The sequence below is a fragment of the Narcine bancroftii genome, chromosome 11 (genome assembly GCF_036971445.1).
Source record: "Narcine bancroftii isolate sNarBan1 chromosome 11, sNarBan1.hap1, whole genome shotgun sequence".
NCBI lineage: Eukaryota > Metazoa > Chordata > Chondrichthyes > Torpediniformes > Narcinidae > Narcine > Narcine bancroftii.
In genome coordinates, this window is record NC_091479.1 from 77,310,447 (window position 1) to 77,332,486 (window position 22,040).

Sequence of the window (22,040 nt, forward strand, 5' to 3'; positions counted from 1 at the left end):
GTCAGTTACCAGATTGAAATCCGATTGAGCCTGCCTTCCATATGAAGAGAAAACTTTCATTTTCATGGCCCCTGAAACAAGCAGTAGCTGAAGATGGTGCAGTAGAGGCCTAGCAGAGCATCACCAGAGAAGATGCTCAGCACCTGGTGATGTCTATGAATCACAGACTTGAAGCAGTCATTACATGCAAGGACATGCAACAAAGTACTAAACATAACTACTTTGCTAGACATTCCTATGTCCCAGATATTATGGTGCCCCGAAATGAGGGGACCAATACCCCTGAGCATAAAGCCCAGCAAAAGTTGGTGGACACAGCCCAGGATATTTCAGGCAAAACCCTCCCCACCATTGAGAACATCTATAGGGAACGCTGCCTTCGGAGAGCAGCAGTAATCATCAAAGATCCACACCATCTAGCACTCACTCTGTTCTCACTGCTGCCATCAGGCAAGAGGTGTAGGTGCCACAAGACTCGCACCACCAGCTTCAGGAACAGCTGCTACCCCTCCACCATCAGACTCAACAACAAACTCAATCAGGGACACATTTAACGACTCTTGCTTTGCACTTCATTGTTTCTCCTCTCTGTATTGAGCAGTCAGTTGTTTACATTTGTTCACATATATACATCGTGTACAGTTTCTTTGTGCACCAATTGGTAATTCTGCCTGGCCCGCAGCAAAAAGAAAAATGTGATATTACGTATGACAATAAATCAGAAAACTGAATGTATGAAAAGTGCTGCAATTTGTACATGGTCAAATTAACATGTACACAAATACTTTTTATAAAAATCTGTAATGTGCACTTTAATCATATGTGAATTGATTAAACTGTGGAACACATGGGTAAATAAAGGAAAAAAAGTGTCTTTCTCCTAAACATGGAGGGCACTGTATGTTATCAGATTTTATTGATTTCTGCAATACTTTATTTTTAAATTAATTTTAATTTCTTGCAGCTGTTTAGTTGCTCTAAATCTGATGTTCTTAAGTTTCTATGGTTTGATCTTGATAGATTTACTTATGGTAGACAGAATTTAATTTCTCTGCCATTTTGAGCTCCCCAATGTAATCTTATTTAATGTTAAGAAGTAACCCCATTTCTATTGCTTCCCTTTAACTTTCTGTAATTAGAAGCTTTTAGATTCTTGCTGTTCTGTGCTAAATTATTCTTGCATTCTTCTTTCTCATTCTATATTCATTTTGTGGTCTCTTTGCTGAATTCTGAAATTTTCCCAGTCTTTCAGCTTATTGCACTTTATGACAATATCTTATTTTTCATTTGAAATAATAATTCCATGAATCGAGTATGATGTGACCACCTGTTGGGTTTTTCTTTCTTTCTTTCTTTGTTTATTACCTTTTAAATTGCTTTTCCAATCTGCCATTCTAGTTAAGTGTGTCCCAAATGAATGTCTCCTTCTTTGCCCAATACTGATTAAATTTCCCCAAGAATTAAAACCCTTAAATCTTTGACCCTTAAATTTATCTGTTGATCAAACCAATGGCATGCACTTGTCACTCAGGTTATAATCCAGAGATTCTTATTGTAGTTTTGCTTTTTAATGTGGACCTAAGCTACTTGTATTTCTTTGGCAGAACTATCTCCTCTGTCCAAACTGGCAGAATTTTTTCCCAGTGGACTATAGAACATAGAAATCTACAGCACAGTACAGACCTTTTGGCCCACAATGTTGTGAAGAATTTCCCTACTGCATAACCCTCCATTGTTCTCAGTTCTGTGTAACAGTCTCTTTAACAAATCGTATTGTCTCTGTTCAACCTCAGTTACTGGCTGTGCATTCCATTCACCTCCCACTCTGTGTGGAAAAACTTAGCTCTTGCATACTCTTAAGCACCTCAGAACTGTGCTCCCTTGTGTTAGCCACTTTGGCCCTGGGGAAGAAAAAAATCTCTGGCTATCTATATGATCAATGCCTCTCATCATGTTGTACATCTTGATCAGGTTACCACTCATCCTCTGCTGCTTGAAGGAAAAAAGACCAAGTTTGTTAAGCTTATCCTCCTAAGACATGCTCTCCAATCCAGGCAGCAACCTTGAAAATTTGCATCCTATATATATAGTATATATAGTGAGGTGACCAGAACTAAACCCTGGTGACTTTTGCTTCCGTTTTCAAATCCCTTGAACTGTGGCGCAGCACAGGCCAACGTGCTCTTTGGGACTGCAGATTTGGCTGGAGAAAGTTTATTCTTTGATCAACTGTATATTGATCTTTATCACTAGTACACTTTCATTCCTTTAAGAATAGCCCATTCCTTGTATCACAGTGCTATAATAAGTATACTGGTTTTTTCTGCAATTCATGTTGTTTCCCAAAATGCTCTAATAATATTTTTAATTGGACAAATGCTAGAGCTGAGTCCTCTCACTACCTTCTGGATTCCTGACGAGTCATGCTTCTGTATCTGTCAAACTTTCGCTTTCAGGCAACTTTAGTGAGTGCCAGTAAATCTGCAACTGAAAACACTGCATGGAGTTTTGACTTTCCTATTTAATGAAGGGTATTCTTGCACTGGGAAGGGACAGAGCAGAGCAGTTAAATTTACATTTAGGCATACAGCACAGAAACAGGCCATTTCAGCCCAAGAGTGTTTACACCCAAATAACTTATACCCCTAGTATGTTTTGAATGGTGGAGGAAACTGGAGCCCACGGGGAAAACCCATTCAGACACAGGGAGACACATACAAACTCCTTACAGACGCTTTGGGATTCGAAACCCCTCCCCACTTCCTGATTGCTGGCACTGTAAAGGCATTGGACTAACACTACGCCAACTATGCTGCTTCTGCTTCTCTGTCAATGTTGATTCCTGAGATGAAGGGTTTGATAAGGAAGGGTGAGTAAGTTGTGTTAACACTCATTAGAGAATAGCAAGTAATTTTTTTTGACTCGACAGATTACAACTTTGTCATCACCAGTAGTTACAAATCTGTATCATGTACAACTTATCCTTATCCAATTTATGCAAATTTTCGATAGTCCATACCTAATATCCCTCCCCCCTGCCCCATTCCCTGAACATTAAACACAACACATAAACAATCAAAAATGAACATTTAAGACATTAAAACATCCATAACGTGAATAAATCATATCAGGGAATTACGGGTGTGGCCAGGTCCCAGGGGTCAAAAATCAGGCTTATTTTCCTTTCTTTTCCTGGCTGGACTGAGGTGGACCCCTCCCCCCCCCCCCAAAGAATTTGGGAAGGATTGGGGTGAACCGGGCCCTGCGGTAACGTTGTCTTTTCACAACTGTGCTCCTATATGGTTCAGGTATGGCTGCCAAATTTTTTGGAAGGTGCTGTACCTTCCCCTCCAGTTATAGGTAATTTTGTTCAGGGGAACACAAGCTTACATCTCCTTGCTCCATTGCGCAATACTCAGGCAAGAGTCGGACTTCCAGGTAATGCTCTGCACGTCCTGGCCACCACCAATGCGATCACTACAAATTGAATTTGGACAGCTTCACTGTAGGTCATGTTCATTAAGTTGCCTAACAGGAACAACTGGGGATCCTGTGGAAATTCCTTACCTATAATTTTCCCTAGGACTTCGACTAGCTCTGCCCAGAAAGGCCTCGCCTTGCTACGTCCAGTTCATGGGCACAAAGGTTCCTGTCTCAATGCCGCATCTAAAAGACTGATCTGACAGCTCCAACTTAGACCTGTTGATCTTTTGCGGCATCAAGTGTAGCTGATTCAAGACATTATACTCCACCAGCCTGTATCTTGCATTGATTACCGCAGTCATGCTAGTCCGACACTGGTCAGACCAACGCCTCTCATCGATCGTTATTCCCAAGTCTGATTCCCACCTCTCTCCTGATTTATGGAGACCTCTTTTGGGTCCTTGCACTTGGAGCAGGAAATACATTGCCGAAAATAATTTCCATGTGACTTCCCCTTCGAGTCATGGTCTCTATGTCACTTCACTTTGGTAGGGCCATAGTTGGACCTAATTTGTCCTGTAGAAAAGATGTTATCTGAAGGTAGCAGTGGAATATCTTGTTTAACAAATAATATTTCTGCCTAAGCTGTTCAAATGACATTAATTGTCCCTGTTTGTAACAGTCCTCTATGCACCTGATGCTGTTCCTTTGCCAGGTGTCTAGGATCTTGTTACCCACCATCAAATGTATTAACCAGTTTGGAGTTGGGGGGATTTTTGGAGATAGCCCCAGTTTTATTTTTAAATATCGATTAATGTTGCTCCAAATACAAATAATTTGCTTTAATATTGGGGCTCTCTTTTTCTAGATGGCAATTTGGCATCCCATTTATAGATAAAGTCCTCTCCCACAAAGTGCAGGCCAATTTGTATCCAGGATGGTACCTCTTACCCCCTCCAAAGAGTGAAGAGATGTACCTCAACTTGGCTGCACAATAATATTTTTTAAAGTCCGGCTATCCGCAATTTGTCCAGACTATTGTCCCAGACATTTTCTCTATAGAGACCCAAGATACCTTCCCATTCCATAAGTATGTTCTTAACCATGAGAGCAAGGCTTAAAAAAAAACAACAAAAAAAACACCCTTGTCAACGCCACAAGCAAGATCTGAAAAAGATACTGAAGTCTTGACAACACATTCATTTTCACACCATTGATCCTGCCCACCAGTGTTATGGACAAGGACATCCATTTGTTTAGGTCCTCAATCTTTCTCAGCAAGTGGGTATAATTTAATTTGTACAAATTATTTAGATCATTATCTATTTTGACTCCTCGGCACTTGATCCTGTTTTGCAGCCACTTTAGGTACTTTTTTTAATTGGCTATCATCCCCTTCCATAATCTCACTCTTGTCCCAATTAATCTTGTACCTGGAGACCTCTCCATAGTCTTCCTGAGTAGAGTGCTGCCTGGGCAATGAGTTTACTGTGTCTGTCAATTACATCAGTACATAATCGGCAAATAATCTGATCTTATGTTCTTCCTGGCCTATTTGAAACCCCTTAATGTCTGGAGATAGTTGGCCTCAGCCAATGGCTCCATAGCCAGTATGAACAGAGCTGGAGATAGTGGGCATCCCTGTCTGCTTGATGTTGAGTGGGAAGGCTGAAGAAATTTGCCATTGGTCTCAACTTTCACCTTGGGCGCATGATATAACACCTTTGTCCAATTAATAAAAGTTGACCCTAGCCCTATTTTCTCCAGAACTTTAAATGAAAAGTTCCACTCTAATCTATCAAATAACTTTTCTGGGTCGAGAGCCATGACAAGACCCCTCTCATTTCTGGTTTGCGCCAAATACATTCTGCTTTGTCGTCTATGCACGTTATCCACTGCCGGCCTTTTTTATACAAAGCCCACTAGATCTTTGTTAATTAGTTCTGGCAAATGCTTCGCTAATCTATTTTCCAGGACTTTAGCTATTATCTTATAGTCCGTGTTTAATAGTGAAATAGGTCCATAAGAGGATGGCTTTAATGGATCCTTGTCTTTTTTGCAAAATTGTCATAATGATTGCTGTCGAAAAAGTTTCCGGGAGTCTATGAGCCTCTATTGCCTGATCTATCACCTCCATATAAAGAGGTATCAACAGATCTTTGAATTTCTTGTAGAACTCGGGTGGAAACCCATCCTCCCCAGAGTCTTGTTGATTTGCAACAAATTCAATGCGCTCACTATTTCTCCTTCTGTGAAGGGACAGTTTGAACCTTCCTGTCCTTCCAGATCCAAGTTTGGCAACTCTTAGACAGGAACTCATTGATTTTATTCAGCCTCCCTTCCAATTCTGAATTATATAAACCTTCATAAAATTTTCCAGAGTGTCATTAATTTCCTTTGGTTTGGAAGAGATCCTGCCTTTTGTATCCCTTTTGTATTGCATTGATCATTCTTGAGGCTTGCTCTGTCCTCAACTGCCATGCCAGGACCTTATGAGCTCTTTCCCCAATTCATAATATTTTTGCCTAGACTGTAATATGGCCTTTTAGATACTATATGTTTGAAGCGTGTTATTCTTCATCTTCTCATTTGTTAAAACCTTATATTGGTCTTCTGAGCTTGATTTTCGAAGTCCTAGACAAGCGATTCTTGTTCCAATTCGTTTCTTTATTGTTTTAGTATATCCAATTATTTGACCACTCAAATATGCTTTGACAGTGTCCCATAAAAATAATTTATCTGAAGTGTAGGTACAGTTGGCCTCACAAAACACATCTATTTGCGTTCTTATAAAACTACAAAACTCTGGTTTCTTTAACAACAGTGCATTAAGACACCACCTGTAAACCGTCTCATGCTTATCCAGCATCTCAATCTTGACTACTAAAGGCAAATGATCTGAGAGTAGCCTTGCCATGTACTCCGCTTCCATGATCCTACCCTCTTTGTGGGCTGAAGCCTAGAAAAAATATAGAGTAGGAGTCGTGTTGCCTTGAGTAAAAGAAGGAATAGTCCCTCTCCCTCAGATGCTTTTGCCTCCACACATCTAACAAATTCAACTCCTTCATACAGCTAATAGTGGCACATCCCGCCTTTGTTTTCACTATTTTTGTTGACTTATCCAAAACCAGGTCCAGATAAAAATTAGTCTTCCCTCAATTAGAATATTCTCTTTTGCTTCTGCCAATCTCAGGAAGATATCCTGCATAAATTTTTCATCTCTATTGGGAGCATATAAATTCATTAGGGTCCAGGACTCTGAATATATTTGACAGTGCACCATTATGAATCTACTGGTTTTATCTGCCGTCACACTCTGTGCTCTCACTGGAACGCTTTTCCCAATCAGAATTGCCACCCATTGCTTTCGAACCAGCCACCCCTCTAACCTTTGGTGTTCTGGTTCTGTTAAATGAATTTCTTGGAGGAAGGCCAGATCCACTCCCATTTTCTTAATGTGTGCCAAGACTCTTTCTCTTAATCATTCCATTCAGACTGTTAACATTAAAACTTGTAAACCTTTTACTTTTAGTCTTTGCTCCCTTCTATTTTCTTTTGTACCTCTACCACCCTGAGACTCCTCCTCATCCAGCCCCCCCACCACCACCATCAGCCGTTTGCTCCCACGTGATTGAGCCATGCTAGACCCTAAGGAATAAAGACTAAAACTAAAATAACTAGCCACACTAAAGTAAAACAGGGAGACACACATACAACTAATAAGAAACAAGGGCTACAACAAGAATAAAGGCAAAAACTAAAATAACTAACCAAAAGAAAATAAAAAGAGACACAAACACCATTTACAGTCATACATTTACTTAGTCCCCTATTACCCTCTCATCGCAGCCTTTTCCCCATTTTATACCAACCACCCCCCCGCCCCCCCCCCCCCCCCTGCCCGCGCTCAGTGGCTCAGTGACCAACATTCGGGTGTCACTGACCCCCTTCCCTAACAGCAGGTTGTGCAATTCACACCCATCATCTCCACCCTTAGTCTCCCACACTCCCAGAAAAAAAAGCAATTGTAACAGTCACTTATGTTTGCTATAAACCTTGTTTTTCACAACTTATTGTTTAAACACCAAAATACATTACAGTCCACAATAAGTCTGTATATCTGTGAGTTGGTTCCCGTTTCGATTTTTGGCTTTTTTTTTTTACCAGTTAGTGTGGATAAATCTTCTGCCATTTGTTGTGCTTTCTCAGGGTCCTTAATAAATTTCCTTCCCCATAACACCACTTTCAGGGAGGCTGGGTATCTCAGCACACACTCGTGGTCCTTCTGTTTGATTAGCCTTTTTGCTGGCTCCAGCGCCTTTCTCACCTTTTAAGAGTGTCGCGCTGATGTTGGGGTTAAAAAAAAAAGTACCTTATTCCCTTCTATTTCCATGGGGCCCCCTCACAGTAATTTACCAGGACAGAGCGCGGTCTCTGTCCAGGACATGGTTTTGGAAGGAGGGATCGATGTGCCCTTTCTATCTCCACTCTCTCCCCTATTGCAAACTTTAGTTTAAAAAAAACATAGGGTTCTGTCCCTCTAACGTCTAACCCCTCTTTCAACCCCACTACTTTAATATTGTTCCTTCTGCTATAGTTTTTGAGGGCATCTAGTTTCCCCGTACCTGGTCCCTTTCCTTCATCGGGGTATCTGTTTTCCTTCCCATGCTATTTATAACATCTTCAATTTCCCCCACTTTTGACCTGATACCCTTCCCATTAATCCTGAAAGAGCTCCCTGCATTTTATTCAATTTCTTTCACCAGCCCTTTTTTCCATTGAATGGGAAACCCTATCTTCCATAAGGTTAAGTGCTTTCATTATATCATGCAGGGAAGGCTCTGAGCCTCCCTGTGTGCTTTGTCTCATTGAGGCTTGAGCCCTAAGTTTCCTTGGGGGCTCTCTCCTCTGGCTCCATTGCTGCTTGAGACCTCACCACTCTTCCCGACCTCATCACTCCCACTACTATCACTCTTCTCTGCTGATCCAACACTGGACCCTCCACTGGAACTCGCCTCCGCAGCCTGGATCAATCTTGCCAGCTGCTCCAACATACCCACGGTTTGATATGCTGCCAGAGTTAGTCTCCACACCAGGTCCGACGCTGCCTGGCTCCACGGCTAGACCCGCCGCCGAAGCCCAGGTAAGCTCTGCTGTTTTTCTCTACGTCAGGCTCAGTAACTACTCTCAATCCCCTCGTGTTCTGCTGCTTGGATCTCTCACGCTACAGGGATGCTCACTCTGACACTTACGCTGTGGAAGCAGTGGGGGGTGGGGATTCCAAACCTCTCTCCCTCCACCGCTTGACTTGAGACTTTCTGCCGCTACCCGATTGCCTGGGGTGACGTCCTCTCTCAGGACTGGGTCCTCCTGCTGAGCGGGCTGCATGTATGAAGTGACAGTTCCTTCAGCAGGCCTCAACGCGGCCCCACTGTTTTTCTCGGCACGAGGCTCCTCCACACTGGTCTTCTGCTTCAAAGCTGCTGCTTTACCATTTTTTGATGTGGACTTGACTTTCTTCGTCCTTTTTATATTCTTGATGTGATCCTACAACCTTTGAAGTTTTTCTTGCGTTAATTTTCTTTGTCTTGGGAGCCCTGGGAATTCTGTCTCCTATTCTCTCTGCATCACGTGGCCTGTACTGTAGGTAATCTTAATGAATCATTAAGGATTCTGAGGAGGTGAGTGAAGAGTTTGAATGCTGAGAGAAAGTATCCTCTCTAGTTGCACTGTCAGAAATCATCTCAAAATAAATTTAAACCGGATATGAGGAGTTTTTTTTCTATGGATTGTATGTCTTTAAAATTCACCACTTGAGAAAGCTGTGAAAATTGAGTCATTGGTTAACCTTTACCTTTAATATGTTCATACAATTAAACTCTATAGTAATTAAGGGGTGTGGGAGTAAATAGGAATGTAATGTGAGACCAATTTTGGATTGGGTTAAGATTATGAAGGTAATACATTGAAGGACTCAGGCCTGAAATGTTGGTTATATATGCTTTCCTCCTATGGATGTTGCAGGACCTGCTGAGTTTCTCCAACACTTTTGTGTTTTCACTACAGTCATAGTGTCTGCAGACTCTGTTGTTTTGCTTTGTGTTAGGATTCAATTCAATTTATTGTCATGTACTAAAAATAGTGTCTTATTACACAAAATTACCTTTTCTCTGCTGAAAGGCAGACAGATTTGTCATCAACAGAAGTTGCCTGAAGAGCCTCTGGCAGTCAGAGAAAAAGAAGCAAAAGAGAATTCCCCCCCCCCGCCATAGGCCATAGTCATCCAGTGTCCGTGGATTCGCCTCTGCAGCCAGAGAGTTCATCCAAACCATTGGCAACCTGAGCTCCAGATTCAAATCTCCGATACAATTAGGAACCCATCAGTGCCCTCAGCACCCTCTCATATCTCTGTTCCAATCAGTTTCAAACCAGTCTCCAGCATTTCGTAGCCTGGTGTGAGTCCCTTGACCGCAGTCTCCAGCAACCCACAACCTTCGTGGTTCCTCACCTCAAATCACCAGCAGGCTGCCACCTATGTGGTCCTTCAGCTGCAGAACCCTTCACTGGTCCACTGCTGTGGTCACTGTCCTGTGGGACGTTTCCTCTGCTTCTCCCTCTCAGACAGGGGTGAGTCTCCCTGTTTTCTGGTGCCCTGTGCAAGTCCTATGCTTCCCTGAAGTCTGTAACCCCTTTTGGCTGCTGCAGATAATAGGTACCGCCATCTTGTGTTTAGGAATGATGTTTTTTAATGCTACCTAAGATCAGATTGTTCATTTGTCTAATATTATTTAACAAGTCAAATCTGAAATTTTTTTTGTTCAAGAACTATTAAGTTATTTATTTCTTACAGGTTTCTGTTGCAACAAATGATGATTTGCATCAGGATATTCTGTGTAGGCAAAAACCTACTTCAGATGAATCTTCTTCTGGAAGCAGTCCTGAAAACACGCTTGTAAAACCATCTGAATGTGGTAGCCATGCAGATGTTGTGGATGGTGCACCAGTGACTGAAAGAAAAGGTCGTGAATCCCCACTGTATAAAGACCAGGAACCAGCCCAGCAGGCACAAATAGGACGGTTCCAGGTCACAACAAGAAGAGACACTGTTGGCCGTTTTTCAGTTGCAAGGACACAAGATGAAGTTACACGTGAAGCTGACAAGGGAATCATCCCTTGTGTTCCAATGAGCACCACTACATTATCAGTACTTTCATCTTTGCCAGTGGATCATGTTGCAGATCAAACGTTACCACCGAAAGAATCATTGGAATCAGAACAATATCTGCATACAAATGGACCCGTTTTTCCTGTTACAGAACAGCAACCCCTTTCAAATGAACTTGGTCAAACACAAGTTGATTGTATAGCTAGTCCATCAGAATCTAAGGGTTCCATCATTGTGCAGAACCTTACCAATTCCTTTAATTCTTCTTACATGAGCAGTGATAATGATTCAGAAATGGAAGATGAAGATATGAGGAAAGAGTTGCATCGATTGAGGGACAAGTAAGTGATTTATTGTTTGACATTTAGATTTTTGCTAATTTAGGCATTTCATCTTGCAGCTGTTAAGTGAATATTTTCAAACTTCAAAAGATATTTTGTTCACATAGGACTGATTTCCTGCCTTGAGATTCATAGACCATGACTGAGTATTGGTCTTAACAAAAGTTTTGTATAGATTTACCATGACCTCTGCAGTTATATTCTGTGACCTAGCAAGTATGACGATGTGTATCCAAATATATAGGCTACTCCCCAAGGGGATCCTTGGGTATCAAGTATTTTCTGGGGTCAACCATTCATTAGGTATATCCCAGTCTTCATCCTTCCAAAATGCATCCCCTCACATCTTTCAGCTACCATAACGCGACCAAATGATCAATATGGTTCTGTCATCAAAGACCACCTGCTCAGTGTGAACAATGGTATTACTTTGTTATTTGAAAGTGCTATTCATACCTCCAACATTTACATTTAGATTGTTAACAAGGATCCCAGCATCGATTATTGCAATACATCTAGTCACAGAGTGCAACTTCAGAAATGAGCCTTAGCTTTCACCTTCTGTCTCCTATCAAGTCCTGGATCCCATGGGCTCTCAATGTGTCAAGCACCATCTGTGGAAGCAAAGAGATAGTAGTTTTGAGTCCTAATGCACAGTCATGTCTTGAAACATCAACCATCCTTTTGCTTCTACATGTCTGGTTTCAGCAGTTTGCTTTTTACTCCAGATTCCTGCATCTGCAGTCTGGGTTCTCACCATTTGCACCAGTCTCCCCTAATACACTGTTACTCTTGCACATCTGTAATTTGTCTACAAATATTCTCTGGCTCCTGGTGACTGTCACCTCCACCACCCAGTAAAGTGATCACCCACACTTTGCTTTTAAGCTGTGACTATGTGTCCTCATTTTTAAAAGCCATCTAGAATATTCTACCTCTCTATTACAGATAGGGACTTTTTGATTAATATTGCAGTGCATTATTTCTCGAGTGTTCTCCTCATCTCTTCATTTCCTCCTCTTCCTGGTCACTCTTGAAGACACTATATTGGAATGATGAGTTGTCAGTCTACTTACCTTTCAACTATGCTTCAGTGAAAGGAATAATATCATCCACGAAGGCTGACATGAGTGGTTTTGTTTTTAAGATCGAGGGATTGCCATGTGTTTACTATCCATTAGTTTTGATTTTGAGCAACCCTCTAACCAGTAGGTTTGTGGTGTTGAGCTTGAATTTTTAAAAATTCTCGAGCTCCTAGTGACTTAACCAATATAGTGGTAACCTGATGTTAAAATTTTCTTTTGTAGATGTACAATGATATGGTGCTGAGACATACAGAATAAATTGGTCTCAAAAGCACACTGAATTTAGCTGATCATACCTAGGGCAACAGCGGTCTCCTTACGATTGAATGTAGTACGTGATTTAGAAAGAAAAATCATTCTGAATTATTACTATTCATTTCAGTATGTTCATAAATGCATCTTTTTCATATGTGGTGTAAACAAAACTGTTCAACTTTGATTCCATTTACCTATTAACATTTGAGAAATAGTCATACTTCAACAGAAAGTAGTCATGAAAAGGGCATAATTGAGAAGATGTATTTTCTCAGTTATAACTTAAATGTACATTTTTCTATTCCTCCAACTTTAAAGCTCTAAACAATTATTTTTATTGAATAAGTTTATGATAACAGCAATAATGAAGTGGAGCATAGGAGCAGGAACCCTTTTAATTTTTTTCCACCATTTGATCAAATTAATTCAGTATTCAATCAACTATATTCATCCAACTTGTTCTACATTTACTTGAAAAATAAAAGTATGTCTGCACTGTTGTAAAATTTCATTCATCTTTAGCAGGGGTGTCAAACTCAAATTCACGGAGGGCCAAAATTTAAAACTTGTACTAAGTTGAGGGCCGAACTAAATATTTATTGAAATTTTTCCACAACATCTGCATGTTTTCTCTTCTTTCAACATATGTAATGTTAAACTTTAGGATATAACTTTAGGAGGATAATGTTACAGGTCAGGAGTTGATAGCTCAAGTTCACCCTTTGCTTGACCTGAGGGAAACCTATTTGGTCCCTGTGGAGATGTAGTCAGCATTCACAGGCTGTGTCCATTTTGGCCTGCATCAGGACTCAGCATTTCCTGCTCACTCCTCAGGCTCTAGGCCTCTATTCACCCTCGACCCACCTTCCCTCTACCTGACCAGTCCTTTACCCAACCTCTACTCACCCCTCACTCCACTCGCTCTGCCTCTATCCACCCCATCCTATACACGCCCCTCTACTGCCTCTCCCCTCAACCTGTTCCTCCCTCTACCTGTCTTTCACCCTCTAATCACCCCTCCCCTACTCGCCCTGCCCCTCCCCTTTTACCTCTTCCCTATCCACTCCTCCTTCTACTCATCCCTCCCTCTAACTGCCCCTCGCACCACCATAACTTCCCCTGCCCATTACTCCTCACCTACACCCTCTGCCCACCCCTGCTTACCCACCCACTCAGGCCCAGTGTGCTGCCGATCAGCCTTTGCGGACAGCCACCATCTCTCTCTTCACGTGCAGGGCCGAACCAGCCGTCCCTGGGGTCTGTGCGGGTGCAAGCGCTGAAGGCCATGGCGACCGGGAGAAGTGCGCTCGCGCTGTGGAAGGGCTGTCCGGTGCCAGTCGCGCGGGGCTCGCGCTGCCTGGGGGCCGTGCGCAGCCTGCCATGCCCGTCGCGCAGACAGGAAATCACAGGCGCTCGCCTATCCGCCGCACCGCTCGACAGGTGGGAGAAGTGACTGGTTGTGCGGGGAGCCTTCCAACTGGCTTGCCGGCTGATGACATCGACAAACTTCTCATGTTACAATTTCTCGTGTTACAATGGGGAAGGATGTGCAATGAAGGGGGAGGATGGTGGGGGTGACATTACCAAAAAACAGTATCGGCTCTCGCTGCAGGGCGGGCCACCTCTAATACATTTTTAAAATGATCTTGCGGGCCAAATATAATTTTATCGCGGGCCAAATTTGGCCCACGGGCCAGAGTTTGACATGTGTGATCTTTAGCATTTGGTCGTGAAGAGATTTTAGACCTGAGTAACTTTTTGTGAACAAATGCTTAATTTTAGTAATATTTGGCTTAGATCTAAAAAATTTTCATTTAGTTCTGTATGTTTCCTCACCATTTAAAACACAGTTGACACAAATTATGAATGTAATTTAAAAAATGACAGACATAGCTGTTATTACTCCTATGCTTGTTCGATCATCTAGCAGTCCAGCACAGGAACAGGCTCTTTGGGCTGCAATAAATGCAATGCCAAATCAAAGCAAATCTCTTCTGCTGCATGTGATCCATATCCCTCTATTTCCTGCACATTCATATCTCTGTCCGAAAGCCTCAAGCATCACTGTCATATGTTTCCACCACCACCCCTGAACGCCTGTTCCAGGCACTTATCACTCTTTGTAAACAAACAAAATCTTGCCCTGCATATCTCCTTTAATCTTTACCTCTTCTCATCTTAAATGCACATCCTCTAATACTTGACATTTTTACTGTGGGACAAAGATTTGGACTGTATACCCTATCTGTGTCTCTCATAATTGTATAAACTTCAATCAGCTCTCCCTTTGGTCACTGCCACTTCACTCAAAACAATTCAAATTTCTCCAACCACTCCTTGTAGCTTGTACCCTCTGATCCATGTAACATCCTAGTAAATCTGCCTACACAATAAACTTTCTTTCAGCTTAAGTGCATGTGATAACCGATAATTTAAGATAATTTGTTACAGATCTCCAGCCAGAATCCTCTAATTCTTTGTTGCTTGGATCAGTCTACCATGAAGGTCCTTGCCAAATGCCTTGCTAAAGTCCATGTAGACAACATCCACTGCACTAACCTCATCAATCACCTTTGTTACCTCCTCAAAAAAACTCTGTCAAGTTTGTAAGATGTGACCTGCCCCACACATGGTCATGCTAACTATTTGTAATCAGGTCATGTCTTTCTAAATGTGCACAATTCTTATCCCTAATTGTTCTTTCCAATAGCATACGAACCACTGATGTGAGGCTCACCATCTTATAATTTCCTGGAGTATCTCTATTTCCCTTCTTGAACAAAAGAACAACATTATCTATTTTCAGTCCTCCAGTGCCTTACCTGTTGCTAGTGAGGATACAAAGATCTTGAGGGCCCAGCAATTCCTCTCTCTCAAGCCCTAGGGAATTATCCACCTTAATGCTCCTCAAAAGATGCAGCATTGCCTGCTTTTTGATACCGAAATGCACTGTATGCATGAACATCTTTATGCTATTTTAAAAAGAAATTAAGCAAACTCAATATTAGGCACAATGTTTTGAAACCTTAATATCTCAATAGGGTATTGGTTTTTCAAAACGTATTTTGAAGGAATTTTTTTCTTCTTGGAATGCTTGTTCTGAATGTCGTGTCCTTCCTACTCTGTTACCCATGTTACTTGGTGACTGCTGGCAGAGTAAAGTTAGGATCACAAATCTCTATCAGTAAAGTGGCTTTCTCAGGGTGACTAATGAGTTTGCTAAAGCTGTTTAATGATGTGCATGTAGCATTACCATTTTACACCTACAAATGTCTACAAATTATAAAAGTCTATAAAAATGGAATATACCATACTTCTATCATTGCAGTGAAAATTTATTTGATAAATAATACATGTAGCAAATATTTATCTCAAGGTAATATTTTGTGTTTCAGACATTTGAAAGAGATTCAGGAATTGCAATCACAACAAAAGCAGGAAATTGAAGAACTCTATATAAAATTGGGTAAGGCACCACCTGCAGTGATAATTCCACCAGCTGCACCACTGTCTGGACGTCGCAGACGACCGACCAAAGGGAAAAGCAGCAAATCCAGTCGGAGCAGCTCTCAGGGACAAAAAAGTCCCTTATTTTCTGGTTGGTAATAACCAATATCCATTGCACCTTTTAATTATGCAGTGACATTTACTACTGATATTGTATGTTGTATCTTGTATTCCTTAGCAGGACCCTTAACTTCTCAGAGTACTTCATTGTTGACAGCATCACAAAATACTCATGAATTCACCATTTCTGGACAAGGTCAGTTGCTGAAGCCATCGCCATCCAGTGAAAATTTGTATTCTGCCTTCACCAGTGAAGGAGTGATTTCTGGACAAAGTGTTTCTGGTACAGGACTAGGTAAGAATTGTACTAATTGAAAATTTTTAACAATTTTTCAATTGCAACGTTTGTTATAGGTGTGCACATAATTTACATTTTACATGTTTAGTACCTCAGAGGGCATGCATATTTTCTGTGTACGATTCACAGTACATATTGACATTATTGAAAGTGTATTGTTGGCTTGCCGTGAATTTCAGAGAGATTGCCTAATCCATATCAGATGAACTAACTGGCTACATAAGCATTTATTGCTAACAGCATCCAGTGAAAGTTATCCTATGCACTGTCTCTCGTGAGCATAGGATATATAAAATTCTGTAAACAGAACAGGAACAGGTTATTCATCCCAATGAGTCTAAATTAGCATTTATGTTCCATTTCAGATTCCTTGTCCAGCTTCTCCACAATACATCTCGAGTATCTGCTTCAACCACAATCTGTGGCAGCAAGTTCTGCTTTTTTGCAATTCTTTAAACTTATTGGTCAAGCAGATGACTCCTGCTTGTGCTTTCCCAATCACGTGGAAATGCTCTATTCTTTTAAAAAACCCTCGCTTGCATTTCTCAATAGAAAAGGAGTCCAGTCTGATATCTATAAAAAGAGAGGAAATAAGAAGCTGAGGTATTTAATTTTGAGAGCACAGGTTTAGAGGGGTTTAAAGGATGTTTTCCTACCCAGAGAGTGCTTGAAAACTGGAAGGTGGTGGAGGTAGATCAGTGGTTCTCAACCTTTTTCCACTCGCATATACTACTTTAAGTAATCCCTATGCCATCAGTACTCTGATTAGTAAGAGATTGCTTAAGGTGGTATGTGAGTGGAAAGGGAAAGTTGAGAATCACTGCTCTAGACCTAATCGTTACTGAAATATTTTGCTTGAGAAAGATTGTCATTGGCCCATTTCCTTTGGAGTTATGAAACCATGTACATAATGAGTCAATTAGGTACGAATAAGACAGTGGTTTTCAAACTTTTTCTTTCCACCCACATGCCACCTTAAGGAACCCCTTACTAATCACAGAGCATCTATGGCATAGGGAATTCTTAAAGTGGTATGTGATTGGAAAGAAAAAAGTTGAGAACCACTGAGGATACTCCCACACATTTGAAAAATATCCAGATGAGGACTTGAATTGCCAAGGCGTAATCAGCCATAGAGCATGTGCTGGTAAATGGCATTCATATAGATAGATGCTGGACAGTTGGCACAGATGTGATGGATAGAAAATCTTATTTCTGTAATGTATGACTCTATTTCCTGATGTGTGTGCTGTCACGTTTCTTTTTATTTCTAAAAATAATCTTTCCACACCCTCCTGTGCCTGCCATGTGGTCTAAGTATGGTTTGAGATGTTTGGCATAACATTACCACTCATCTGACTTGTTTGTGAGTAGAGAAGTTAATGTAGAAAATTCTGAGAGATAGGATTTAAGTTCACTTGGAAAGGCATGGACGAGGTAAGAGGTAGTGGTGAAAGAATGTTTTGCTTATTAGAAATCTATGTCAGGGGTGTACAATGGGGTTCAATGCTGGGACCTTGGTAGTTAAGCATATAATCTATTTGGATGTGAATAAACAAGGTATGATCACTAAAATGTAGATCAATTTTCTTTCTTTTTGACATTTTTTGGTGAATGACCTTTTTTATATATGGAGCCTATTTATAATTGGCATCTAGTTTCAGGAATTGAAGAACTTGTTCAAAGGATGAAGAAAATTTGGATTTTGAACATCTGCAGGAGAAAACAAGTCTCAGGAAACATGTTGAGCAATGATGAAGCAAAGAAGTCTGTGGCATTTACTTGTATTAGGTGCCCCATTTTTAACTGATCTTTCAATTGTGCTATTATGGGGATGAGAGCACTCTTTTATACTGGAGACACTAGAATTGCTGTTTGTGCTGGGGAATTTAAGGAGGAGAGTGGTGGGAGTGTGGAATGAGCTGCAATCTGATGTGGTAAATGCGGGCTCCCTCTTAAGTTTTAAGAATAAATTGGATATATACGTGGATGGGAGGGTTATGGAATGGGTGCTGGTCAGTAGGATTAGTGGAATGATGTTTTGGCACAGACTAGATAGGCCAAATGGCCTGTTTTCTGTACTGTAGTGTTCTATGGAGGACTGATCTGATGAATCCATCACAGACTTGGGTGATGTATGTTTTTTTTCTTGGATCAAGCAAATGGAGGTGTCAAATTTAGGCATTTATAAGATAGAGTAATTATTTGGTTTGGCGATGGGGGGAACTTGAGGTAGTAAGTTAAGACACAAATTTAAGATCATTTGCTGAAGACCAGAGGAATGTAATTTCTTTTACCTTGAGATAAAATGGTGATGGAGGCAGATTCATTTGAACTCTCAAAAAGGTTTGAGATATTTATTTGAGGAGGAGAAATTTGCAGATTTATTTGGAAAATTTCGTAAAATGGATAGCACTTTCGCGGGAACAATGGTTTCTTTCGATGCTGTAGGATTTTTATTTTAACATTGATTTAAAAAGCACTTACTGCAATATTCTTTTTAAAAAAAAAAGTGAAATAACCTAGCACAATTTTGTTCATGTCAATAATGTTGAAGAGATAAAACATTGTACATCTCATGGCAATTCCTTAAGTTTTCAGCAGTAGAATTACAGAATTTGGTGGTATGAATCCTGGTTTCAGTGTCTTGAGAGTCAAAAGGCCACTATCTAACTGTACTTGCATGTGATTCAACTCCATTAGAAATGTTCATAATTTGTGCTAAGTTGCTGTTTTTCTTTCATCTGGAATTTCAAAGGGGAATGTCCAAAGTATATTGAGTTGAGAATAAACCCTTGGGTTTTTTTTTGTTGAAATCAATCTTTTTAGTGAGTTGTTATCACAGGGTTCTTTTTGGTAAGAAAAATAATGCAAATATTAAAAAAAATTAGAATTAAGAGGATTGGATTGGTTACACATTACTTTCATCTCTCTGAGAAAAATATTCAGAAAGTCTGCTTTTTTTGGGGTTTTGTACTCTAAGGTTATAAGGTTTTTGGTTTTAATATAATTACATTACACAATATTCACATCTCCTGTTAGCTCAAGAATACAATTTTTACACTACAGGTTGGGTATTGTGCATCAGGAATTTTAAACCATTGTTCAGCAAATATAGTTTTAAAATTGCTGCGGTAGTTAACATGTTAGGTAGCACAAGACGTGGGAAATGGAAACTCAATGTTTCAAGTTGAGACCCTTCATCAAAACTTCTTGTTTCAATCCAAAACTTTGACTCTTCATTTCCCTCCAATTGTTTGAGATCCAAAAGCAACTCATTTTCCAGCTGCAGATTCCAGCATCTGCAGTTTCTTGTGTCTCTAGCAAACAATTTGGTAAAGGTTACCTTTTTTCTTTTTTACAAAATATGAAGACTACAAAGGTATTTGAGTTTGTGGAGAAAACTTAGAGAATTTATTGAATGAGAAGTTGAAAATGTTGAAGCGTGGAATTATTCTTGCATAATTCAAGTAAATTGGCCTTCAGATGTTCAATATTACACACAAATAATTTTGTGGATTAGTTCATTTAACTGCCCTTTTCATTAAATCAGATGGTGCTTCACCATGTGCACTGTCTTTTGTGGAGGTTAAAGATTGATTTGTTCAATTCCCTTTGGATCACCTGTTTGTTGCATCCATACTTTATTACGTACTGAAAATAAGTGTGGGACAGTGCAATTTATCCTCGAAAATAAACAATTAAATAACTGATACTGGTCATTGAAAGCAATTTAGATACAAATTCTAAAAATGTGGATGTTAATTCTTGTATAGAATTTGTCTTGGAATGGGCTAGGAGGTGAAATTGTCAAATGTTGCTAAATTAAATTTTTGTGCGATAAAATTCAGTTGGACTAAGGTATTCCCTGACTTTAAACCTACTTGACTTGCGTCCATCGCACATGTGACCAAATTTTTAAAAAATACACATATGCGCATGCACCATATATGTATGTAAGTGTGTGTGTCTGTGTGTGTGTGTGTATGTGTCTCTGTGTGTATGTGTCTCTGTGTGTGTGTGTCTCTGTGTGTGTGTGTCTCTGTGTGTGTGTGTCTCTGTGTGTGTGTGTCTCTGTGTGTGTGTGTGTCTCTGTGTGTGTGTCTCTGTGTGTGTGTCTCTGTGTGTGTGTCTCTGTGTGTGTGTCTCTGTGTGTGTGTCTCTGTGTGTGTGTCTCTGTGTGTGTGTCTCTGTGTGTGTGTCTCTGTGTGTGTGTCTCTGTGTGTGTGTCTCTGTGTGTGTGTCTCTGTGTGTGTCTCTGTGTGTGTGTCTCTGTGTGTGTGTCTCTGTGTGTGTGTCTCTGTGTGTGTGTCTCTGTGTGCGTGTGTCTGTGTGTGTGTGTGTCTGTGTCTATGTGTGTATGTGTATATAGAATGGAGGACCATCGCCTTCCCAAGATCGTGTTATATGGCGAGCTCTCCACTGGCCACCGTGACAGAGGTGCACCAAAGAAAAGGTACAAGGACTACCTAAAGAAATCTCTTGGTGCCTGCCACATTGACCACCGCCAGTGGGCTGATATCGCCTCAAACCGTGCATCTTGGCGCCTCACAGTTCGGCGGGCAGCAACCTCCTTTGAAGAAGACCGCAGAGCCCACCTCACTGACAAAAGGCAAAGGAGGAAAAACCCAACACCCAACCCCAACCAACCAATTTTCCCCTGCAGTCACTGCAACCGTGTCTGCCTGTCCCGCATCGGACTTGTCAGCCACAAACGAGCCTGCAGCTGACGTGGACTTTTACCCCCTCCATAAATCTTCGTCCGCGAAGCCAAGCCAAAGAAGAAAGAAAAGAAAGAAATATATATATAAATTAAAAAAAAATATGTGTGTGTGTGTGTGTGTGTGTGTGTGTGTGTGTGTGTGTGTATGCATAGAGCCTGGTGCACAGTCACAGTTCTGTAGGTGCGCTAGAAAGATAGCAAGCAAGAGGAAAACCCATCCCTTGCCAACAGATTGTCTCATTCCACTATTTCAACAATTTTAAAAGACAAAAAAAAATACGTGAGGCTGTAAAAGGTTCTGCAAGTATGAAGAGCCATCTTGAGTCCTGTGCGCACGTGCGAGTCTTCGGTTGGTGTATTTATGATGGGTTCGTGTATTGGAGTTTAGTTGGCACACGTGCAAGAGTGAAGGGCTCGTATTCAATATTGTCAGGGCACTTAAAGAAAATGATCGAACATGAGCTCTTGTCTGATGAAAAGGTGCTTTAAAAGCATAGCTCAATAAATAAAGGTACTACAGCTGCATAGTTTTGCAATTTTATGTTCCCAGAAAATAGTCTGTGTATCAGTTTTTCTTTAATGGGAAGCCCACATTATTATTGCTCGAGTCAAGAACAGAGTTGGAATTTTTTTTTTAATCACAAATTTCATGAGAGAATGTTATTAAGTATTAATTTTTGGGGTAGTGATTTGTGAATTATTTGAGATAAATTACATTACTCAAACAGCTGCAATGAATTTGGGGGCGAGGTTCTCTTCTGTTTTATTTAGAGTATCTCCATAATCAGAATAATGAAGATTGCAGTATTTTCCATTGGTCTTGTGAATGGATATCGATTGCATTTTTTTTTCATGTAATATACTTGGTTATTTGAGAATATTTAAAATTCCTTGGGGCTATGTAATCTGTAGGTTGTGGGTACTTTTGTACAGAGAAGCACTGATGTATAGTAAATGTTAGGTGTTTGCTACATATATTGAATATTGGCAGAAACCTGGAAACATTTAAAGTTTGGAAAAATGTATGCTATATGCAAGTGGGCACTTGAAGGGAATTAACATCCAAGGTGAATATGAAAGCTGTTGAATCCAGTTTGAAAACATGGGACAAATAGTTTTTTGTAGCTGTGAGATCTTTCTGCCTTGACTTTCAGCCTGAATCGATCTTTCTTTCACAGCTGTG

At 40.6% G+C, this 22,040-nt stretch overlaps 1 protein-coding gene across 18 annotated transcripts in view; it reads left to right on the plus strand.

Annotated features, from left to right (window-relative positions):
* wnk1b (WNK lysine deficient protein kinase 1b) overlaps positions 1 to 22,040 on the plus strand; it is a 162,525-nt gene that overhangs the window by 127,616 nt on the left and 12,869 nt on the right. For 14 of the 18 annotated variants that reach the window (XR_011346613.1, XR_011346614.1, XM_069903493.1 and 11 more), the window contains 3 exons: positions 10,274 to 10,929; positions 15,665 to 15,867; positions 15,955 to 16,131. Coding sequence is in view for 16 of the 18 variants with exons in the window: in XM_069903493.1 (XP_069759594.1) it covers positions 10,274 to 10,929; positions 15,665 to 15,867; positions 15,955 to 16,131 (1,036 nt within the window). In the remaining 2 variants the exon portion in view is untranslated. The remainder of the gene's footprint in view (positions 1 to 10,273; positions 10,930 to 15,664; positions 15,868 to 15,954; positions 16,132 to 22,040) is intronic. The other 4 variants (XM_069903494.1, XM_069903510.1, XM_069903501.1 and 1 more) reach the window with 1 other exon arrangement.